Source organism: Pelodiscus sinensis, chromosome 2 (genome assembly GCF_049634645.1).
Source record: "Pelodiscus sinensis isolate JC-2024 chromosome 2, ASM4963464v1, whole genome shotgun sequence".
In the NCBI taxonomy this organism is placed as follows: Eukaryota; Metazoa; Chordata; order Testudines; family Trionychidae; genus Pelodiscus; species Pelodiscus sinensis.
This window is the reverse complement of record NC_134712.1, coordinates 146394914-146418022: the sequence shown is the minus strand read 5'-3', so window position 1 is coordinate 146418022 and position 23109 is coordinate 146394914. Positions and strand designations below refer to the sequence as shown.

General features: G+C 45.5%; 1 protein-coding gene across 3 annotated transcripts in view; it reads right to left on the bottom strand.

The window, feature by feature from the left end:
* RECK (reversion inducing cysteine rich protein with kazal motifs) overlaps window positions 1-23109 on the bottom strand; it is a 150645-nt gene that overhangs the window by 93468 nt on the left and 34068 nt on the right. For 2 of the 3 annotated variants that reach the window (XM_025179693.2, XM_075921582.1), the window contains exons 3-4: window positions 16155-16229; window positions 2065-2101 (exon numbers count right to left, since the gene is read on the bottom strand). In XM_025179693.2, coding sequence (XP_025035478.2) covers window positions 2065-2101; window positions 16155-16229 — 112 coding nt within the window. Of the gene's footprint in view, window positions 1-2064; window positions 2102-16154; window positions 16230-18088; window positions 18139-23109 lie in introns of all 3 variants that reach the window. The other variant, XM_025179697.2, reaches the window with a different exon arrangement.

The following is a 23109-nucleotide window of genomic DNA, read 5'->3' as shown; positions in this document are numbered from 1 at the left end:
CATGGATTAAGTCTTCTTAAAGGGAAATTATCCAAATTAAAATATATGATCAAAGCATCTTGAGGCCTGTCATGATCATGATGGTTAGCTAGCTGCCTGGGGACTAAGGGGTTAACTATGTCCCTTACTTAACCAGGTAGATTCAGCCAATAGGAATGCAGGTAGGAATTTCAAACTGGGACAAAGGAATTTTTGTTTTTTACCTCCTTTGTTTTGGGCAGCTTTTCTCTCCAGCTACTGAAGGGGACAGGATGTCTCCCTCTAAGAAAATACTCTTCACAGTCTGTAAGCAGGATAAAGTTCAAAACCTAATGGATTTATCTATTGTTTTATGGTTTGGGAAATGTGATCTGATGTCTGTGCATTTAAAAATGGGTTTTGCTCTCCTTTGTAACTAAGTTCCTGGCCCATGGTAAGTTTCTCCTCCATGAGTATATTATTTTGTTTCTTTTCCATCTAGTTATTATGCGTGCAAAAGGAATATTATGGTGATAATAAAAGTTCCTTCTCTTTCCTTTTTATTAACCTGGTATTGGTTAATGGCTGTGTCCTGGTTTGTACTTTAGGGGTGAGATTTCCCAAGTGATCTTTCCCCTGATTTTTGTATCAATATTTGGGTGGTGGCAGTGGAGATTTTATTCCAAAAATCTAAGTTAAGATTTTGGAGGAAGTTTTATGCCAAAATTTGGTAGATAAGGTTTTGGGGTACTTTTGTTGGCCCCCACTTCTGCATTTATTGCGCCAGAGTGGGGAAGGAGCCATGACAAGGCCACTGACACCCTCAGTGTAATAGAAGCAGCCCTAGAGTTGTACTATAAAGCAGAATCTATCCTATGGTCCACGTGTTGTGATGCAGTCAGATACTGATTTAGACATTACATAGAGTTTGTTTAGCTGCCTCCAGAGTCTAATGTTTATTTGCTCTCTCTGTGACCTGATAATGTTCTCCAGTTAAAAAACTTTGTTGGAAGCAGAGAGAAAGTGGATTTTATTTGTCTTCCTTTTTTCTTCAACTTTTTCTGAAGCATCCAGAAGGTCCTTTATTAATATGTAGGATAACCAGTACTAAAGGTACTCAACAGCAGCGCTTCATCTATCCAGAGAAAATCCTACAGCCTCTCTAATGTTAGGAGCATATCAGAGGGACAGTCTCTCAATAGAAGGGGCAAGACAAAAATATAGACAACATTATTTTCTGGAATCAAGCAGAAGCTTACAAGAGAAAAGAAACAAAGTGGAAGGTAATTATTGTAGCCAACTCAACTCAATGTCATTCAGGAAACTAAGGCAAGTACTAAAAGAACTTTAAAGAGAATTTGGAGGTCATGGGTTCAAAGGGAGACTAGCAAAAGAACCACAAACAAGGCAGAGGCTCCATGGGGAAATACTACAACTAACCTGAAACCTAACAAGACCAGATGAATCTCCACTAAAGGGTACAGACCTTCTTTTTCAAGTTTTTTTTTTTTTTAAGAAAATTAAGACAGCTTTCATGCTTTTAAGATCCCTAGCACTGCCCATATTTTGTAACAAATGACAGAAATGTCAACCATCAGACTGCAGAAGTGCATTAGCTAATTTAAAAACTTCAGAGATAGCTTTGTGTATTATGCTGTCAGTGCCAACATATTATGATAAAACTGATGGAAAAGTATTTTGGAGTAAATTAGGCAATCACATGACATCTCAAATCTTTTAAAAAAGTAAAGGAGAACTGACTCACGGGTTTTCAATACTTTGAAGGATTAATCCACAACACTTGCTATTTTTTCAACATTACTCAGATATCAGTTTCTTGTATTACAGTGATTTACCCATCTGATACATTTTTTCTTACTATTTTTTTCTCTCATATAAAAATGAGAAGTGTATTTGCCTTCCAGGGGTGACAAGCATCAAAGCAACAACATTTGGGGTAAATGAAACAAGCAAATAAACATTTCTGGTTTATGTGGAAGCCTAATCAAAGCACAACTATTCTGAAACACGTACAATATGGAAACTAGATAGATCTGTTGTTGAATTAAAGCAAAATATAAATTGGAATATCCTAATAATTCTTACCTGGCAAAGAAGAATTTATACAACTCCAAACTTCTCCCTGAAAAATAAAACAATAATTAAAGTATTTATTTATGATAGATTAAAAGCTTTAAAACATAACAAGTGATTCTAGCACCAATACAAAAGAGTGACAATATCTCTGTGAGGTAATTGATCCGATGGAAGAGTTCTGCTGCCTCCTCAAAACACACAGAAATCAGAGACAAAGATCATCAGGTGTTTATTGTCAAGAAAAGGATGACGTGACTAAAAGGACTGTTCTCTCTAGAGTACTTTAATTAAAGTGACATGATTTTGGAGAGCTGTGGGGGGAGGGGTGTTGGGGTTTTTTTGGCAAATGCACAACATACTTCGGATCAGGAAATGTGCAAAATATGGCCCAGGGGCTGGATACGGCCTGTCTAACATTTCTGTCTGGACAGTGGCGCAGCGGAGCAATCATATAGGCTGCCTGCCTGCCATGTCCCCACACTGCTCCTAAAAGTGGCCAGCTTCTGTTATGGGCAGCACACGATACTCACTGCTACCCTCCCCACCACAGGGCATGCAGAGACATGGCAACAGCATCCAGACACTTCTGGGGGCAGTATGGAGCCATTGTGTGTGGAGCTACAGCAAGCAGGCAGCCTGCCTGTGAGCTTCACCGTGCCCTGGGCTGGGAGCTGCCTATGGTAAGCACCTCTCAGCCAAAGCCTGCAACTCACACCCCCTCCCACATTCCAACTTCTTACCCCAGGTCAGAACCCCTCCCTGCACCTAACTCATTCCCAGACCCTACACTCCTCAACCTCTCATGCATCCTAACACTGAACTCACCTGGAACTCCATCCTGCACCCAGACTCCTTCCCAGACCCTTCACCTCTCCCCTTAGAATAAAATGTGCAACCTGTGATAACTTATCAAAATTGTGGAGTAGCCCCCCTGCAAAAATTATTGCCTATCCTTGCTTTACACAATGGCAAAAACTGAAAACTATGGGAGTTTCCACATACTGGAAGATGTGAACATGTGCATGCAGTAGAGAACTCTGTCAAACAGTTAAGTTACTGTAAGTTACTTCCTCCCCCCCCCCCTTTTTTGTTTAAGTGTCATAGTGCTAAAAGATTCAGAATTCAAACCAAGGTGTTGTATGGTGGGGGTTACACCTTAGCATAAAGTTAATTGTTTTTAACTTTTTCCTTTAAAAGAATCCCTAAAGAATTACATGTAAAAAGCACCAGTTAGAGGGGTAGCTAAGTTGCAAAATCCAATAATTGAAAGTTAGAAACTGTCAGATTTACAGTTGCCTGCTGTTTGTTTGTTTCTTTGTTTTGGAGGGAATTGGGGGGAGAGGGAGAGGAATCAATAAGAATTTTAGCATTAAAAGTGCAGACTGAAACCTATCAAACTCAGGATGTTTTCTAAACTTGTCCCAAAAATTCCTATTACTTGATCCTCCAAGATCTCACCTTTAATCCTTTCCAAATATGATATAAGAATCTATTTTATATTATATAAATATATTAGTCTTTTATACCATCCAAGACTCATATGTTTAAGGTGATCATTTGCCACTCGATACTGAAATGTTATAAATGGTCTCCAAATGTCCAGGCAACAGAATTCAAGGTTGGTTTGCTGCTCTCAAACTTTATGACACATCTGAGGACTAACTGCAGGCACAGTAGTAGTAGAGGATGAATTCTTTTCTCTCTTTTTGATTTACAGGGACGTATTTTATATTTCTGCTGAGAAGCAAAGAATTGCTGTTGCTGCTGGCAGTGTTGCCTGCCTTTCTTGAAACACAAAGATGAAGAATAAATTGGATAATGTTGTTTTTAGATAACAAAAGGCAGGCATAGGAATTCTTCTCTTGTAAAGTTGTAAGAGAGCCTGAAACTTCGGTAAACAGTTATTTGGTTTTCAACTGGAACTCCTAGTCAAAAAAGAATCTTGGCAGCTCTAATCAGCACCCCTGACCAGGTCACTGACTTTCCGGTTGGCAGCACCACGCAACACGGCAGAAAGCTGGCAACCCTACCAGAGGTTCATCAGTTTAATTTTGTCTCTCTCTCTTTCTTGGTTTTATAACTAAAAAGTCCATCTGCTTCAAACAGAAGGTCTTCAATCTTTGGTCTTTTCTTCTGTGGAAAAGGGCAGCACAGTGCATGTCTTCAGAGAATTATCACTGCAGCTTTCAATCATAAATATGCACCAGAAACATCAAAGGATACTTTCAGTGCATTCTTAGCAACATGGCTTCCTTATAATGGCATAAGTTAGTCTGAAGCACTCATTAGGAAGATTCTTGGCAAAGCATGAAATCCTGTCCCACAGATGAAAATAGTACCTACCCATGACAGCTAGGCTATGTCTATACAGCAGTGTTATTTTGGAATAAATGATGTTATTCCGAAATAACACAGTGAGTGTCTACATACAAGGAGTTATTTCTACATGATGTCAAGCTGGAGAACTTCTTACTCGACTCCTCTATCCCTCAGAGTAAGGGAAATTGGGGAAAAAATGTTCTTTCTTGAAATAACTGCTGTGTAAACAGCAACAAAAGTTGAAATAAGCTATTTCGACTTAAGCTACGCACTTAGCTATCCTCCAGGCAGTTAGCTATCCTCATGTTTAAAGAAGATGAAGAGACTACTTTCCCCATTGAATCAATCTATTTTTTCCATCTGTCATTGGGAGAAGCATATAAATATTCATTTTTTAATCACACAGCCACCAACAGAGAATTGGGAAGGGGAATGTACATGGAAACAAGAAAGCCAATCATACAAGATATGATAAACCTTATCTGCTGTTTTAGTATTTGGTTAACAGAAACCCTTCAGAAGAAGCAGAGCAACTTTGTAGAGGTATTCCCCAACAGTTCAGAAACAAGATAAAGAGTTTCTTCCAGTGAAACAAAGAGAATTTTGAAGTACAAACCATTCTGCTGACTAAGGACTTGTCTACACTAGCACATTTTGCCACCAAAAATTGCCTTTTTGCAATAAAAATAGTAAGAATGTCAACATTGCAATGAGACTTTTGTTGGAAAAACACCCAGTTTTAGGGTACGTCTAGACTACATGCCTCTGACAACAGAGGCATGTAGATTAGACTACCCGGCATAGGACAATGAAGCGGCGATTTAAATAATCGCCGCTTCATTTAAATTTACATGGCTGCCGCGCTGAGCCGATCAGCTGTTTGTCGGCTCAGCGCGGTAGTCCGGACCCGCAGGAGTCGATATCAAAGGCATTTGTTGACCACCCAGGCATGCCTTTGATGTCGACCCCCGCACGTCCAGCCTACCGCGCTGAGCCGACAAACAGCTGATCGGCTCAGGGCGGCAGCCATGTAAATTTAAATGAAATGGCGATTTAAATCGCCGCTTCATTTTCCTATGCTGGGTAGTCTAATCTACATGCCTCTGTCGCCAGAGGCATGTAGTCTAGTCGTACCCAGAGTGACAAAAAAAACTTCCAGTCATGCAAGAGACTTTTGTCTTTTCCTCTCCCTTTACTGTTGACAAAGGTCTGGTGTGGACTCTGCTGTTTGGTTTGTGGAGAAAACTGGCTTCTGCCAGTATCCCACAATGACGGCCCTGATGGCTATGCTCAGTGTTTTGTGATCTCTGCTGCTGTGCAGGCATTCATTCCTCCCCTTTCAAAGCTCCAGGAAGTATCTGACAGCTGATACTGAGCTGCTCCTTTTGGGAAACAAAGAGCAAATCATTGGAATGCTTCTGTTCTGCCCTGCTACAAATATAGCATCTGGCAGACTGCTGCTGCCGTGAGAGGGCTGGAGAGACTGCTGTGCTGCTTTGGCATACATTCAAGCCAATCTGAACAACTTGTAAGATTTGGCTGCCAAACTGTGTTACAGATCTATGCTGCTAATAGCCATCATTTAATTATATTCTATATAATGATTCTTTTTAAAAGTACAGACCAACATGTTAATAAAAAATTGTTTAAATAAATAGAATGGTTATTTTGGGGCTAGTTTTTAAGTGACTGTGGACTACTGATGCAGTGAAAAGCAGCCCCTGAAACCATTGTTAAAGTTCCCCCTCCAAATATGAAATGGCATCCCATGTCTTGGATCTGTGCAAACATCCCTATTTCAACATGGAACCAAGATTGTAGCTCTTGAAGGAGGCTAATACTGAAACCTTGGAGTTGACTGTATGGACAAAGCACCCAGCGAGCCTGTCAATGTAGCTAGTCCAGTAGAGTCATTGTTACAGAATACACGTATTCATGATAATCCAATGAGGCTCCAAATAAACAGCTGGATCCAACTCCCCCTTTGAATGTGGATCCAAGCTCAGATGCAACAATGAAATAATTGGGAATACCACTGAGATAAAGATCCCATATCAACCTGTAAGTAGATCTTGAGACAATATGTCTTTAAAATCTCATAGATCCTCTGAATATTGTTCAACCTATGCTTTGGATCTCAGCATAGTTTCACTAAGATAGTGGTGGCTGCCTGTGATCAGAGAGAAAGCTAATCTAAAACCTGAAGTGGAGACTCAAGTATTGTGGTTGAGCTGCATAGTAGTTTAAAGGTCAAAAAATTGAAAGCTTTAGAAATTTCCACATACTATGTGCTACAAGCTCAAGGGCTCAGATTTGAAGTTCTCAGAACAGGATTTCTTTAAACAAATAATGGTTATATTACAGTACACTGAATGGGACAATTAAGTATATAATAGTGACCCTTAAAAGATTTTATTAGCATTAGCCCAAAGATGCATTTAGTGCTTTTTAAGCAAGTATTGGGGGGGGGGGGGGGGGTAGGGGAAGGTCCATTTTGTAATACATTATATCAACTGAGTATTATGGCATCAAAAAAGATTCCATAGAAGCAGAAGTGTGTATGTAGCAAATCAGGATGTTGGGATATAATGTTTATCTCTTCAGTGTTTAAGGGTCTATAAGTGAAGGAATGCTGCACATACACCTCTTCAAGAAGAGATGTAAAAGTACTACTCACCAATGGTGAAAAAACAGCCAATCCTGGAGGAACAAAATCCTTGCGGTATTTCTTTTTTAATACTTATGTAAGTATATAAAAAGCACCTATCACCTTGCTAACATAGTCAAGATAAATTCCCTCTACCTACCCTCCTCCATCCACCTCCCTCTTCTAAATCAAAGCAGACTAGAAACCAGAAAAGGAGATACTGCTGCTGCTACTAGAAAAAGCTGTCTTCTGGCACTGCTACTGGTCATCAGGCCATTGATGAAAGGTACTTCTCTTTCCTCCCCTAAAAGATGAAGAAGTTACTCACCCTGTGAAGTAACGATTGTTCTTCGAGATGTGCCCCGTGGGTGCTCCACTCCAGGTGTCGGGTCCCGTCCCGGCGCCGCGAATCGGAGAGCTATCAGAGCCGTGGTCCGCCGGACCGCGCATGCGTGGCTGCCCGAGGCGGCGTTCGCGCCTTTGATGTGTTGTGCGCGGTCCGGCTTGCTCAATTCCTCTCAGCCGCTCCCTGAAACGATAAAATGAAAATACCGGAGCGGGGAGGAAGGGCGGGTCGTGGAGCACCCACGGGGCACATCTCGAAGAACAATCGTTACTTCACAGGGTGAGTAACTTCTTCTTCTTCTTCGAGTGGCCCCGTGGGTGCTCCACTCCAGGTGACTTCAGAGCAGTACTCGAACACTTGAGCGCTCCGGGACTAAGGTTTATGGCTATGCGAAAGTACTGCAGTAGCCACGGAGGAATCGGCAGCAAATTGGTTTACTACAGCGTAATGCCTCATAAAGGTAGAATGAGATGACCATGTTGCTGCTCGACAAATGTCTCGGAAAGGAACACCTCTAAGAAAAGCTGTAGTCGTGGCTACTGCTCTCGTAGAATGGGCCTTAGGAGTACCCGCAAGAGGTTTGTTATGTATAGAGTAGCAGGTTGTAATACACGACACTATTAACCTCGCAATCCGTTGGGAAGTGATGGGTTGTCCCTTGGTTCGATCTGCTAACGACACTATTAGACGGTCCGATTTCCTAAAGTGTCGCGTTCTTTCGATATAAAAGGCTAATGCCCTCCTCACATCGAGCGTGTGCAATCGTGCATCTTCCCTTGAAGTATGAGGCTTGGGATAGAAACAGGGGAGAACAACTGGCTCGTTGATGTGAAAATCCGAACAAATTTTTGGAACAAAAGCTGGATGAGATCTCAACGTTACCGACTCTTTAGTAAACACCGTGTAAGGCAGTGATGACATGAATGCCGCTATTTCACTCACTCTGCGAGCTGATGTAATGGCAAGCAGAAAAAGCAACTTAGTAGTTAGAAGTTGCAACGGTATCGTAGCCAAGGGCTCAAAGGGGGGGCGTGTCAAGGAATCCAGAACAAAGTCTAAATTCCAGGAAGGTGGTGGTGGTCGCCGTGGTGGGTTGAGATTTGTAAGTCCTTTTAGGAACCTCCTTGTGATGGGATGAGCAAATACAGAAAACCCATCCTGACCTTGATGAAAAGCACTAATTGCTGCTAGATGCACTCGCAGCGAGGCTATCGCAAGGCCCGTGTCGTGGAGGTGTAAAATGTAATCAAGTATCTGGGATATTCCTGCGACGTAAGCATCCCTACCATCAGTGCTACACCACGTTTCAAATCTGGCCCACTTGGCGAGGTAGGTCTTTCGAGTGGAATCTTTTCTGCTGTGTACTAATACTTCCTTGACTCTCTGCGAACATGATCGTTCGATTGGATTGAACCAGCGAGCATCCACGCCGTGAGGTGTAATGTTTCGGGTTTCGGATGGGAAAGGGAGCCGTTGTCCTGAGTCAAGAGATCCGGAAGCAGAGGAAGGGTATACGGTGTCCTGATGGACATCTGGTGGAGTACTGAATACCAAGGCTGCCGTGGCCACGCTGGGGCTATGAGAATTACTCGAGCCCTTTCTACAGTGATCTTTTCCAGGATCCTGGGAACTAGGACGATCGGGGGAAAGGCGTATAGCAGTGCCGTTCCCCAATTGTGGAGAAAAGAGTCTCCCAAGGAGCGATGTCCGATCCCTGCCCTGGAGCAATAATAGGGGCACTTGGCATTGGCAGCAGTAGCGAACAGATCTATTGAGGGAAACCCCCATTGGGCGAAAATACCGTGTAGAATGTCCGTGCGAAGTTCCCACTCGTGGTCGTGGGGAAACAGCCTGCTGAGTGAGTCCGCAATAGTATTCTGGACACCCGGCAAATAGGAAGCTGTTAGGATGGTATTGATGCGGGTACACCAGTTCCACAAGTGCATCGCTTCTATACAGAGAGATCGGGATCGAGCCCCTCCCTGTCTGTTTACATAATACATGGTGGCAATATTGTCCGTAAGGATTCTGACAGTCGTGTTCCTTATATGGGACTGAAAATGCTGACATGCATGACGTATTGCTCGTAACTCGAGAATGTTGATATGTAAGAGCATCTCCTGCGGGGACCAGTGACCTTGAACCGTCATGTCGTCCATGTGCGCTCCCCAGCCAGTAAGGGACGCATCTGTTGTTATTTGCTTCGACGGTTGCGGACGGTGAAAAGGAATGCCCGCCATAACATTGGTCGGCTTGGTCCACCACTGTAGGGATTGTTGTACATGTGATGGTATCGCCACCACCTTGTGAATGCTGTCCTTCATCGGAGTGTATACTGTACTCAGCCAGTGTTGAAGGCAGCGAAAATGTAACCTTGCGTTTTGAACAATAGTTGTTGAGGCGGCCATGTGTCCCAGTAGTTGTAACGGTACTCTGACGGGGATCGTTGGAGCATACGTCAGGGTGTGAACAAGATCTTGAATGGCGGCAAAACGTTCGGCAGGTAAATAAGCGCGCGCTGTTCTCGAATCGAGCCTCGCTCCTATGAAGACCAGATCTTGTGTAGGTTCTGGCGAGGATTTCTGCATGTTTATGAGTAGACCCAGAGAGTGAAAAACCTGAGAGGCTGTTGTCACCATGTGTTTGGCCTCTGAATATGTTTGACCTCTTAGGAGGCAATCGTCCAAGTATGGGAAAATTGTCACTCCCAGTCTGCGCAAGTGGGCAGCCACTACCGCTAAAGTTTTGGTGAAAACTCTGGGTGCACATGCCAAGCCGAAGGGTAGTACTTTGTACTGGAAATGTTCTTGACTTAGCTGGAAGCGGAGAAAACGCCTGTGTGCCACATGGATCGCTATGTGGAAATAGGCGTCTTGGAGGTCGAGGACTGCAAACCAGTCTCCCTTGTTCAACGACGGAATGATGGCATTTAGGGTCACCATCTTGAAGCGATGTTTCCTGAGGTAGCGGTTTAGCTTGCGTAGGTCCAAAATGGGTCTCCACCCTCCTGTCTTCTTTGGGGTAAGGAAGTACCGGGAATAAAAACCTTTTCCCTGGAACTGACTTGGTACCCTCTCTATAGCACCGATATTCAGTAGGCGCTGAACTTCCTGTTTCAGCAAATGTTCGTGAGAGGGGTCCCTGAAAAGGGACGGGGTAGGAGGGGTGGTGGGGGGAATGGATAGAAAGGGGATGGAGAGACCAAATTGTACCACCTCCAGAACCCACTTGTCCGTGGTGATACTGGACCAGTGAGGGAGGTACTGTTTTAATCGATGGTGAAACATGTGTAAAGAGTCCTGTGGTACGTTGAACGTGGGGGTCGTGCTTGCATCCTCGACGGGAAAGTCAAATTTGCTGCTTAGGTGCAGGTTGATTGGATGAACGGTTCGTTTGAGATCTTTTACGTTGAGGACGCTGCCGGAAGCGCTGATTGTTTTGGGGACGTGATTGATTCTTATTGAATGCATAATCGTACCTCCGTTGGTAAGGATAGTAACGTTTACGTTTATAGGGAGGTGTGTACATTCCCAAGGTACGTAAAGTGGTACGGGAGTCTTTGCCAGAATGAAGAACTTCGTCGGTGTTACTAGCGAAAAGCTTCTGTTTATCAAAGGGTAGATCTTCTACTTTATTCTGAAGCTCCCGTGGAGTTCCAGCAGATAATAACCAGGAAGACCGCCTCATTGCGACCCCCGTAGCTGTGGCCCGTGCAGCTGTGTCGGCCACATCCATGGCCATCTGCAAAGTAGTATTACAGGCTATATATCCTTCTTGGACTATGGCTTTCAGTAAGGGTTTCTTGGCATCAGGTAGATATTGTAGTAGCTCTGTAAGCTTTGAGTAATTATCAAAATTGTGGTTAGAAAGGTGGGCTGTATAATTTGCGATTCGTAACAATAACGTAGCCGAAGAGTAAACCTTTCTTCCAAACACATCCAATTTTTTATTATCCTTGTCTTGGAATGTATTCTTATATTGAGGAGCCTTAGCCCTCCGCTGTACCGCCTCAACTACAAGAGAGTTGGGTTGGGGGTGGTTGAAAAGGAAATCCAGTCCTTTAGCAGGTACGAAATACTTTCTATCAACCCTCTTACTAGTTGGGGCCGCCGATGTAGGGGTTTGCCATATTTCGTCTGCCACTTCCATGATGGCCTCATCGATAGGGAGGGCGATTCTTGCCCGTTGTTGCTGTCGCAAATTCTTTAAGAGACGATGTTTCTTCATGGGAACGTCTGTTAACTGTATTTCCTGTGTGTTTGCAACCCTTTTGAATAGGTCCTGGAAGTGCTTCAGGTCATCCAAGGGAGAGGCATCATCTGGAATCATTGCTTCATCCGGTGACGACGAAGGACAGTCAGTTGGAGAAACGTGTGGCCGAGGATCTTCTGTCTCGGACAGTTGGCCCTCTTCTGGTTCTGAGTGATCCTGATGGATGGTTAAGCTTTCTGATGGAGGTGATGAAAACAATCTTTGTGGACGCTCTGGTAAGTGCTGCGCACTGGGTGATAGACAGTTACGTGAAGAACTCCTATAAGATAGGGTAGCGCGACCAGGGTGGGGGCGATCATATTCAGCCCTATGGTAGCGACCATAGTAACGGTCAGAACGTGCTGGTGAAGAGTATCTGGAGGATCTTGAACTGCGAATATAGTAGATCCGTCGTGGCGACCGCCTAGGTGATCTATGCCTTGATGAACCCCTTGGGGAGCGAGAACGTGATGGGGGGCGTCTTGTTTCTATATAGACCGTGTCCCCATGGGAAGGTCCTCTTAGCACTTGATAAGATGGAGAAAGACTATAGTCCCGGTGCCTTCGGTACCTGGGTGGAGAAGGAGACGGTCCTGGAGAGAAGGTAGGCGATGGGGAAAGCGCCCTGTAAGTTTCTCTCTCTGCGGCTTTGCAATGCAGTGAAGCCTTGTCAATTTCTCCTGCTGGTGGAGAGCTCGGTGCCGCACGCGGCTGTAATGCCTCTGTATCGCCACATGGGGGCAGCGTTGACCGTGCCGACGAAGAGCCCGGTGCCGGCAGATCAGCCAGCGGTGCCGCCTGAGAGACTTGGCGGCTCGGCACCGAGGGGTTTAAAATCTCCGCCGCCGGCGCCGCTTGGGCGGCAGTTGGCGGTGCCGGCTTTCGCGCTCCTGCCGATGCTGGTTTCTGCGCGGTTTTTGGAGCCGGTGCCAGTCTCGTCTGACCAGGAGCCCGTTTCTGCCCTGGGACTGCTGACCCAGATGCCTCGTCAGGGCATCTTGTTTTAGTGGTGTCTGGCAGTGATCGAGCTGGGGACGCCTTAGTCTTTTTTGTAACGGCTGTCCCGGGAGACGTTGCCCGCCGTTTCTGGGCTGCTATGCCAGAGGCGGGTATGGCATCGGACTCCAGCGCCTTGCCATAAAGAATAAGTTTGAGGCGCAAGTCTCGGTCCTTACGAGCCCTCGCCGTTAACTTGCTACAGTGAGTGCACTTCTGGGGGACATGCGTCTCACCCAGGCACCTCACACAAGAATCATGACCGTCTGATATCGGCATAGGGTCCTGACAGACGGAGCATTTTTTAAAACCGGGGGATCCCGGCATAGTGAATTAAGGAGGAGGGAGAAATTGAGTACTCTCCTCCACTTGTCCCCTCAACTGGCTGTGAGATCCAGTCCGTTTTTCCTCCTCTTCTTTTTTTTTTTTTTTTTTTTTTTTTTTTTAAAGTAAAAACCAACAAGAACTAATTAACTAATCAGGCTCTGAACTATTTACAAATGTGAAGGCTTCTTTGAAAAAGCTGTTGTGAAGTGAAACTGACAAGTAGGAGCTCTCGTCCGCGACCGAGGGCGGCTGAGAGGAACTGAGCAAGCCGGACCGCGCACAACACATCAAAGGCGCGAACGCCGCCTCGGGCAGCCACGCATGCGCGGTCCGGCGGACCACGGCTCTGATAGCTCTCCGATTCGCGGCGCCGGGACGGGACCCGACACCTGGAGTGGAGCACCCACGGGGCCACTCGAAGAAGAAAACTAAGTTCATCGTGACTATTGCACCGCTTGTGACTGCTGCACTGAATCTAGTGTAGCAAGGGCACCTCTTCCCAGGCCACTGCTTGCACGGACAGCTTGCTCCCTTCCCCAGGGGTTGAGACTTGCAGCTTGTTTCTGGGGTAGGGAGCCCATCCACTCCTTCTGAGACTCCCTCCCCTGTTGTTTCTGCTCTAAAGCTGTTAGGGCTTACTCTCAAACTCAAGCTCTCTGTCTCCCCTCTACCTCTCCTTCCATCCTCTCACTCCCCTCCCCCCCTCCAACTGGGGAAGCTTTTAAAGGCCTCCAGCAGGCTTGAAGTGGAGTCAGCTGGCCCCCGTCTGCCTGGGCCAGCTCTCTACCAGCTGCTTCTAATTGTCTTGCTGCCCTCTGCTTCTATTTAGCAGGCCTTTTACGCCTTTTGGGCTGTCTTTCTCCCATTCTGTAGCAGCCATCTGGCCTGACCCTGCCACACCAGTTCTTTAAAGTATTCCAAGAGCTTCCAAGTCTGCCAGTGTCTACATTCCTCATTCACCAATGTGTTGCTAGAATATCTCCCCTCCTCACCATTTGAGAACTTTGGAAAGTAAATTTCACGTATTTGTGTTTCAGCAAGCAGAAGGCTATTCTGCAATACATTTTGTAATATGCCGGTCTTCTGTTTAGTATTATCCGTGCAGTATCCATGCAAATCTGATAGCAAATTTAAAAACAAACACAAAAGGGGGGGGGGGGCAGGAGAGAGACAATGTCTGAAAATAAGAAGCATGAAGTTAAACTAAACTGTTAAACTTTTTGAACAGAAAGTTATCTACATTGCTTTCTCTTTGCCAAAGCAACATTACAGATATGAAATAGATGGCTGGGAAGCACAATCACACTTTTAAACTAACGTTGAACCTCTATCATCTGGGACTCATTGGTCCGGCAACATCAATGGTCCAGCAGGACCCCAGATGTTGCTAGATCAGAGAGCCCCAGACACAGAGGCTGAGAACAGCTAGGAGCAGAGCCAGTCTGGCTGGCAACAGCCTGCAGGGGCAGTGGACTGAGGGTAGAGAAAAATTACCACAGGGATAACTGGCATGTGGCGGCCAATCGTTCTTAGCGATGTTGCTTTTTGATCCTTCAATGTCGGCTCTTCCTATCATTGTGAAGCAGAATTCACCAAGCACGGGATTGTTCACCCACTAATAGGGAACGTGAGCTGGGTTTAGACCATCGTGAGACAGGTTAGTTTTACCCTACTGATAATGTGTTTGTTGCAATAGTAATCCTGCTCAGTAGGAGAGGAACCGCAGGTTCACACATCTGGTGTATGTGATTGGCCGAAGAGCCAATGGGGCGAAGCTACCATTTGTGGGATTATGACTGAATGACTAAGTCAGAATCCCCCCTAAATGTAACCCTGTGAGCAGCTGCTGCCCAACTGCTTCTGGGGTTCCCTGGCCCCACAAGAGGCCGGGTTTGGGAAACCCTAGGATTCACTGCTGCTGCACATGGAACCAAAGCCAGGAAATCCTGGGAGCAGCTGCCACCACCACCACACACAGGGAACTCCGGGAGCAGCTGCCACTCCCACTGCACAAAGAGAACCCCAGGATCAGCAGCCCCCACCCCCAGGGCGAGGGAACCCTGGAAACAGCTGCCACTCCATGTGGGGCTGAAGGCAGGCAGCAGAGCCCCGTGAGCAGGCTAGGGGGAGCAGAGCCTGGCAGGTGGGCTGGAGGAGATCAGGCCTCCAGGGCAGCAGCTAAGGCAGCAGCCAAGAAGGGAGCCCCGGGTGAGCCTGGACACCTGATCTCCCTGGGTCTGGCAAATTCCCTTGTTTGGGACCACTCCGGTCTTGAGGGTGCCAAAACCAGTGAGGTTCAACCTGTATTACTATTTTAGAATGTATATTCCAGTACTCCCTCCCCACACTTGGCCCTGAAAATTGCTAGAGTATCCCTTTTTCTATTCAGTTGTACGTACACATGGAAACTCCCTATCCCTGACTTTCTAGCACCCTTGAAAACATTTTCTCCCATGACATCAGTAAACCCTACTTGCCCATGCTGAGAAACATTAACTATGTAACTCAATAAAATTTAAAATAAAAAGCTAAGTATCAACACAATTGCTATCACCACCTTGCAATCTGTTTTTTTGTTTGGTTTCTTTTTTTTTTGCCATATCCCGTGTTTTACTTACACCATTAGTTTTCAAACATCAGTCTGTGGACCACACTGAGCTGAAAGATTTAATGGTTGAGCCACAACAATAAAACATTGAACGTCTAATCTAAAGAATAACTAGGCCTTATTCAATTCAACAGCAGAGTTTTGGGGAAAAGACTTGGGTTTTACTAGTCTATTAAGAGCCTAAACACATTGTTGACACTACATAAAATAATAAAAACTGATCAGTAAAGTAAGAAAATTAGAATACTCAAGCAAAATTGTTGTTGTTTTTCAAGGCAGAAAGCTTTTGGATTAATTAATTAATCTGAATTTTATTATTTCTGCAGATATGTAACTGAACAAGCAGTAACATACAAGCCACTCTATAATTTTCCAGTAATTAACTAGGTAGTTCATTTAGTTTAAGGATGTTAAAACAGTAAACTATTTTATCTCAATGCCTGCTGCTTGGCCCTCCACCCAGCCCCACCATGGCATGATAAGACTTGCAATATTTGTTGTTTTCTTAAAGATCTAACTTCCAGAGTCGTGATTAAATGAGAATCTCAGCTTTCATTTTTAAAAATACTTATTTAGCTATCTTAGCAAAAAAAGTCAAGGCATACCATTGATTCTGGGCAATATTCTGGTGCCCGTTGCAGCAAATGTTTCAGACGGGAATCACTTTTAGAGGACAAAATCTGTGACAAAAAGATCAAAAGATAGCATAAATATCAGAAGAAGAAAAAAGGTATACGTTTTCATTCAAGCTCATTTGACTTCTTAAATTTTGCTTTCCTAAATTCACAATTTGCTTTTAATTAATTAGTATTTTGGGGTTAACTTTCACTAGAAGTAAATTTGTGCACAATGTAAGCAACACATTCATCTATAAAGAAATCTCATTTGTAATTTGAGTTAATTGGACAAGCTTTCGGATAAGCAACATTTGGAGAGGGAGATGAATATATTTGATTCTAAAAATGAAATATATGTTCTCCTATTCAGGAGCTCTTGGTCTGTTCAATAGCTTGAGACTAATAGTAAAAAGCACAAGTTAGACTGAAGCAAAAGTTATATTATGGAGATCTTTGGGGACTTGGAAAGAAACAAGTCTTTTAGGACCTAATTTTACACTTCCTCACTACAAGGTAAATTGTATAAACATGCTTCTGCTACTATGACCGAAAGCAAGGAATTACTTTACAGCAGTTTCAGTTTTGAAAATGTAGCCTTTGACTGGGTTAATACTCATACTGGTAAAGAGAGGTTGAAATTCATGTAGCTTTCAACGATAGATATTTTGGGCATCTGAGTTACAGGCAAGCCAGTCTCATTCTGAAACCAACTGTGAGTTGCCTCAGTGCCCATTAGAAAAATCCATTTCAGTTCTTCAATGACTGAAAAGTAAAGACCTCCGCAAGATATTGAGCAGAAAATGGACATGTAACAGATGCCCAATGAATATTTATGACAGTTTCACTTTGTGGGGGAGAGAAAAGTGTCCCTAAAAAGTTACTCCCATTTCTCCCAACCATGATAGTAGCAAGGTGATTTGGAATCAAGGCAAATGATCTCTTCTTCAAAAGAGTTTCTTATCTTATAGTAACTGTGGTTTTTCAGACACAAGTCCCACCTCCCCATCCCTCCCCAGCTGTCCCTTTTGGCAACTACCTTTTCATTTTTGGAAGGCCTAGAAAGAAATTATTTGAGGCCACACAGTCCTGGAGATTATTAAAGTGGAGCACCACATTCAGCTTCATTCCCTTCCCAATCGTAGGAATTCGGCATCTATTTGCTATCCATAAAATATTCAGAGCATAGGTACATTTAGCAGCAACATCAGCTCATCATCCTTATATCCAGGGTCATTTTCCCACTCTACAGTAGCCAAATTTTCCCCAGTCTAGGAGCCCCCTTCCCTCAGAAGCTATATATTACCATAACATGGTAAATGGGACATCCACTTGAGCTCCCAGCAATTTCTTCCTTTACACTATCTATGAAAATGGCTTTTTCGGTAGCTATAAAATCAGTTTGAAGGCTAGGAGAGGTTCAGGCTCTCATAACTAGTCCACCTTATCTGGTGCCCTTAAAGACAAAAGAGACCCTTAAACCTCATTCTCAAATTTTCATTCAAATATTTTTTGTGGAAACCCCACTCCAACCTGAGGAACCCATACTGCATGTCCTTCATATGATAGGGGCTTTTCCATATTACCTTGCGAGAACAAGACCCTTTGGGAGCTTCCTAAGTCTGTTTGTTGAATTTGTAATGAGTGAAAGGTCAGGCAATATCTACCCAAATACTATTTAATTGTTACATCATGCTGGGAACTGGCTAGATGAGATCCACCCATGTGGCTTAGAGCTCACTCCATCTAGTCTCATACAACTTCTCTCAGAAGCATATTAATTTCAGAGATCTGCAGGGCAGATAAGTTGGGATCAACACACACTGTTCCCCAGACTGTTTCTTCGCTTAGGCTTCAAGATACGATACCTGCTTTGGCATAGGCTATTCAACAATAATAATTTAAATAAGACTCCTATCACCTACCTCCTGATTCAGTTCATTGCTTGACTGTCACCAGAGCACATGTGTATAATCTTTTGAAAAAAAAAGAACGGTTATGTATCCTTCAGTAACTGTGGTTCTTCCTCAGAAGCTCCAATTATGTTTCTGGGTTATAGTAATAGCTGTAGGATCTTAACCTAGACTAGCTAGGTGACCTGACTTCTTTCTCCTATGGCAGTGTTTCTCAAGGTGGCCCACACTGCTTCCCGTGACTCCCTTTGGCTTTGGTTCACTGTTTGCAGCCAAGGGGAGCCATGAGGCTCTGTAGCCACTGAGCCAGAAAATAAACACACCAGAGCGGCCAGTTAGCAGGTTTCTCAACATGGCTTCATGGACCACTTTGAGAAACACTGTCCTATGGGCTTACAGGTAGACTTTTGTGGGATGGAGAGTGTGTCTCCAATCTTTCAGAGGGTGAAGTACATCCATTTGTGTGTACTACAGCTCAAATGGGAAGTCTACAATTGTTGTCTTGACTTCCTCTGATATTCTTGAAGATTGTGACCATGAAGCACAAGGGCATCAATGGAGGTGGCCACTGATCTTGCTGTATTGACACACACACACACACACACACACACACACACACACACACACACACACACACTCTCTCTCTCTCTCTCTCTCTCTCTCTCTCACTCACTCACTCACTCACTCACTCACTCACTCCTCAGCTACAACAGACTTCAGTTCCTCCCAATGTTCTTGAGGGAGTTTATCAAATTGTGATCCCTTGTTCCAATTAAGGTGATCATATTTTGACAGAATTGCCTGGTAATTTGCAGTGCTTACCTTGTAGAGTCCTGAAAATCCATGGATATCCATTTTATATCCATGTGAATCTGCATCCACAGATCATTTTAAAGGATATGGATGTAAATACAAATTTTTCATATCTAGAATCCTGCAAATTTTCAGATATTGGCATTATATTAGTTACAGGCAGTCCCCGGGTTACGTACAAGATAGGGACTATAGGTTTGTTCTTAAGCTGAATCTGTATGTAAGTCGGAACTGGCGTCCAGATTCAGCCGCTGCTGAAACTGATCAGTTTCAACAGTGGCTGAATCTGGACGCCAGTTCTGACTTACCTACAGATTCAACTTAAGAACCCCAGGCATCCCTAAGTCAGCCGCTGCTGAAACTGATCAGGAGCTGATTCCAGGAAGCCCCAGGAAGGGGCTTCCTGTAGTCAGCCACTGGTCAGTTTCAGCAGCGGCTGACTTAGGGACGCCTGGGGCAGAGCAGCTGGGGTGCTGCTGGGTTGGTCCAGTAGCGCCGCCGCTGGACCAACCCAGCAGCACCCAAGCTGCTCTGCCCCAGGCGTCCTGATTCAGCCGCTGCTGAAACTGACCAGCAGTGGCTGAATCAGGACGCCTGGGGCAGAGCAGCTGGGGTGCTGCCGGGTTGGTCTCGTAGCGCCCAGAGCGGCACTACGGGACCAACCGGCAGCACCCCAGCTGCTGTACCACAGGTGCCCGGAGCAAAGCCGCGGAGCACGGGGGCAGCGGGACAGCCCAGACGCGCCGTGGCTGTCCTGCTGCCCTCGGGCTCCGTGGCTTTGCTCTGCTTTGCTCCCCGTCCCCCTGGTCTGCAGACCAGGGGGACGGGGAGCAAAGCGGCGGAACACGCGGGCAGCCCAGACGTGTCTGGGCTGTCCGCTGCCCGCGTGCTCCGGGGCTTTGCTCCCCGTCCTCCTTGTCTGCAGACCAGGGGGACAGGGAGCAAAGCAGAGCAAAGCCCCGGAGCACGCGGGCAGCGGACAACCCAGACGCGTCTGGGCTGCCCGCTGCCCGCGTGTTCCGCCGCTTTGCTTCCTCTCCCTGGTCTGCTGGAGACCAGGGAGAGGGCCCCGTTCATAAGTGCGGATCCGACATAAGTCGGATCCACGTAACTCGGGGACTGCCTGTATATCATTTGTGTGGATACAGACACAGATTCATAATCTTGTATCCATGCCAAGCTCTACTAATCTGTAGTCTTGACAAGTAATTTTTCCTGAAAAACAAATCTAGTATTTTAATATCCTTGGTTTTGATGTAACTTTTAGAGGTTTCTTTTATCTGGACCTTTCATGCACTGCTGCTGCTATCAGAGATTCGGAAACTGGGTGCAAGTAAAAGTTTTTCAAACCCACTTCAATGGACTTAATCTCTACAGTATTTTCAGAGGCAGATGCACCAAATGTCAGAAGGAGCTGAAGATAAACTAAGAAATTGGTGTGAACCACCTCTGAAAGTGTAATGCTTCTTGGTCATATTCTGACCTTAAATATGCATATGCACGTCCCACTGACTTCAATGTGAGTTTATGCATATAGCAAAGGGAAGAATATGGCTTTAAAAGTTAAAATCTTTTCATTAAAACAACAGAACTATTACATAGACTATATCAAGGTATTTTGTGACATTTAGTGTCTACATCAGAGGTTCTTGGACTGCAGCCCATTTGGCACACATCTGTGGCCCAGCTCAGCTATGTGCAAAATGCCCCAAGGCCAGGTCCTGGCTGCCAGCTGATCCTCAGCCCTGTGCAGCAGCATTGGACTGCTGGCTGCTGCACTAAGCCTGGCAGGGTAAGGATGAGAGATTCTGGCCACTGCCTGCCCCCAAGTTCCCATGCGGTGGGGTGGATTTTGGGACACATCTGGATCCCATGGGTTCCAGAGTGCCAGCTTCTGCCTAGCCAGGCAGGGCTGGGGTCCTGGCTGCCACCAGACACGACAAGCTCAGGGTCCAGGATCACACTGCGGTTGGGGTTTCTGCCACCCACCTTACACTGTGCGATCCAGGATTGGGGTTCCTGTTGCCTGCTCTGCCTCCCGTCCCCACTCTGTGAAGCCATCTCTGGCTAGAGGGCACTGGGTATAGGAGTTTTGGGGAGAGGGGGGTGCAGGCTGGGGGTCTGTGGCTCTCCACCTGAAGCCCTGAAAACATTCTGCATATGCAGCCCATAATGATAAACAGGTTGAGAACCACTTATAATCATAGAACTGGAAGGGACCTTTAGAGGTTATCAGGACCAGTCCCCTGCACTTATGGCAGAACCAAGCATCATCTAGACCAGGGGAGGGCAATAATTTGTGAAGGGGGACCACTTCACAAATTTTTTTAGTGGTCGCAGGCAGAAGGGATGGGCCAGGAGATTTCCCGTGCTCCCCTGCCCACAGATCCTGATTGACCGAGGTGGTGGGGGAGCACATGAAGTCTTTGCCCTCCTGCCCCCACCCTGCAAAGGGCATGTGGCGCCTAGAGAGAACCACCAGCTGTTTTGAACAGCTGGCGGTTTCCTCTAAGCACTGCACATACCTGGCAGTGGGAGGAGACTTTGCATGCTTCCCCCACCCCTGGGTCTGGGGTCTGGGGAAATGGGAGCATGTCAAGTCTCCTCCCCCTGCCAGTGGCGTACAGTGCCTAGAAGGAATCACCAGCTGGTTTGAACAACTGGCAGATTCCTCTGGTGCTGTGCGCCCCTAGTGGGGGGAGGAGACTTCACATGGCTGTGGGCTTGGTGGGCTGGACCTAGCCCGTTGATGCTGTCTTGCTCACTCCTGAAAGGTATGTGTCTAAACTGCTCTTAAAAATTTCCAGTGATGGAGATTCCACAACCTCCTTAGGGAATTTATTCCAGTTGTTAATCATCCTGACAGTTAAGAAATTTTTCTTAATGTCCAACCTAAACCTTCTTTGGTGCAATTTAAATCTATTGCTTCTTATCCTATCCTCAGAGGCTAAGGAGAATAATTTTTCACTCTCGTCTTTGTAACATTTTAGATACTTTAAATTATCATGTCCCCTCTCAGTCTTCTCTTTTCGAGACTAAACAAATCCAGTTCTTTCAATCTTCCCACATAGGTCACATTTTCTAGACTTTTTATTTTTATTGCTCATTTCTGGACCTTCTCCAATTTCTCCACATCTTTCCTGAAACATAATGCCTGGAACTGGACACAATACTCCAGTTGAGGACTAATCAGTGCAGAGTAGAGTGGAATAATTACTTCTCGTGTCTTGCTTACAATACGCCCACTAAAGCATCCCAAAATTATGTTTACGTTTTTTGCAATAGTGTTACACTGTTGACTAGTTTTTAGCTTGTGGTCCAATATGACCCTTAGATCCTTTTCCACAGTAATCCTTCCTAGTCAGTCATTTCCCATTTTGTACGTGTGTGGTGGATTGTTTCTTCCTAAGTGGAGTACTTTCTATCTGTCTATAGCAGTGTTTCCCAAATGGTGCTCCGCGGAACCCTGGGGTTCCGCGAAGCGAACGTAAGGGTTCTGCGAGAACCCGAACGCTCCCCTCCCCCCGCCCTTAAAGAGACAGAGGAGCCCGGCGCGCAAAGACGCTGGCTCCTTCCCCGCTCCCCTTTCAGACATCTCCCATGTCCCCCGCTGCCACTCTGCTTTTACCACCGGACCTAGCAGCAGCAACAGCTGCTTGTCCCGCTTCTGCCCGATCAACCCAAGATTCCTCTCCCGCGTCCCCCGCTGCTGCTCTGCTTTTACCACCGGAAAAATGAAGGGTGGCAGCGGGGGATTCGGGAGAGGGATCTTGGGTTGATCGGCCAGAAGCGGGACAAGCAGCTGTTGCTGCTGCTAGGTCCGGTGGTAAAAGCAGAGCGGCAGCGAGAGAGGGATCTTGGGTTGATCGGGCAGAAGCGAGACAAGCAGGTGTTGCTGCTGCGCTAGGTCCCTTGGTAAAGGCAGCATGTGTATGTGTGTGGAGGGGAGGGTACTATCAGCGAGTGGAACACCGGAACTCCTACTCACTGTGAGGATCGGAACAAATCCCCATACACACTGTGAGGACACGTGGCTCCTGTGTGTGACTAAGTTTAAGAATTCAATCTAATATCAAAATTCCCCATGGATCATTGGTTAAAAGAAGGAACTTTAAAGAGAAAAGTGAGTACTTCAAACTCCAATATTTTTACTGAAACCAGCAAGGAAAATACTGAGGCAGCTCAAGTTAATTATGAAAAATTTCAGCTGACTAATAAGA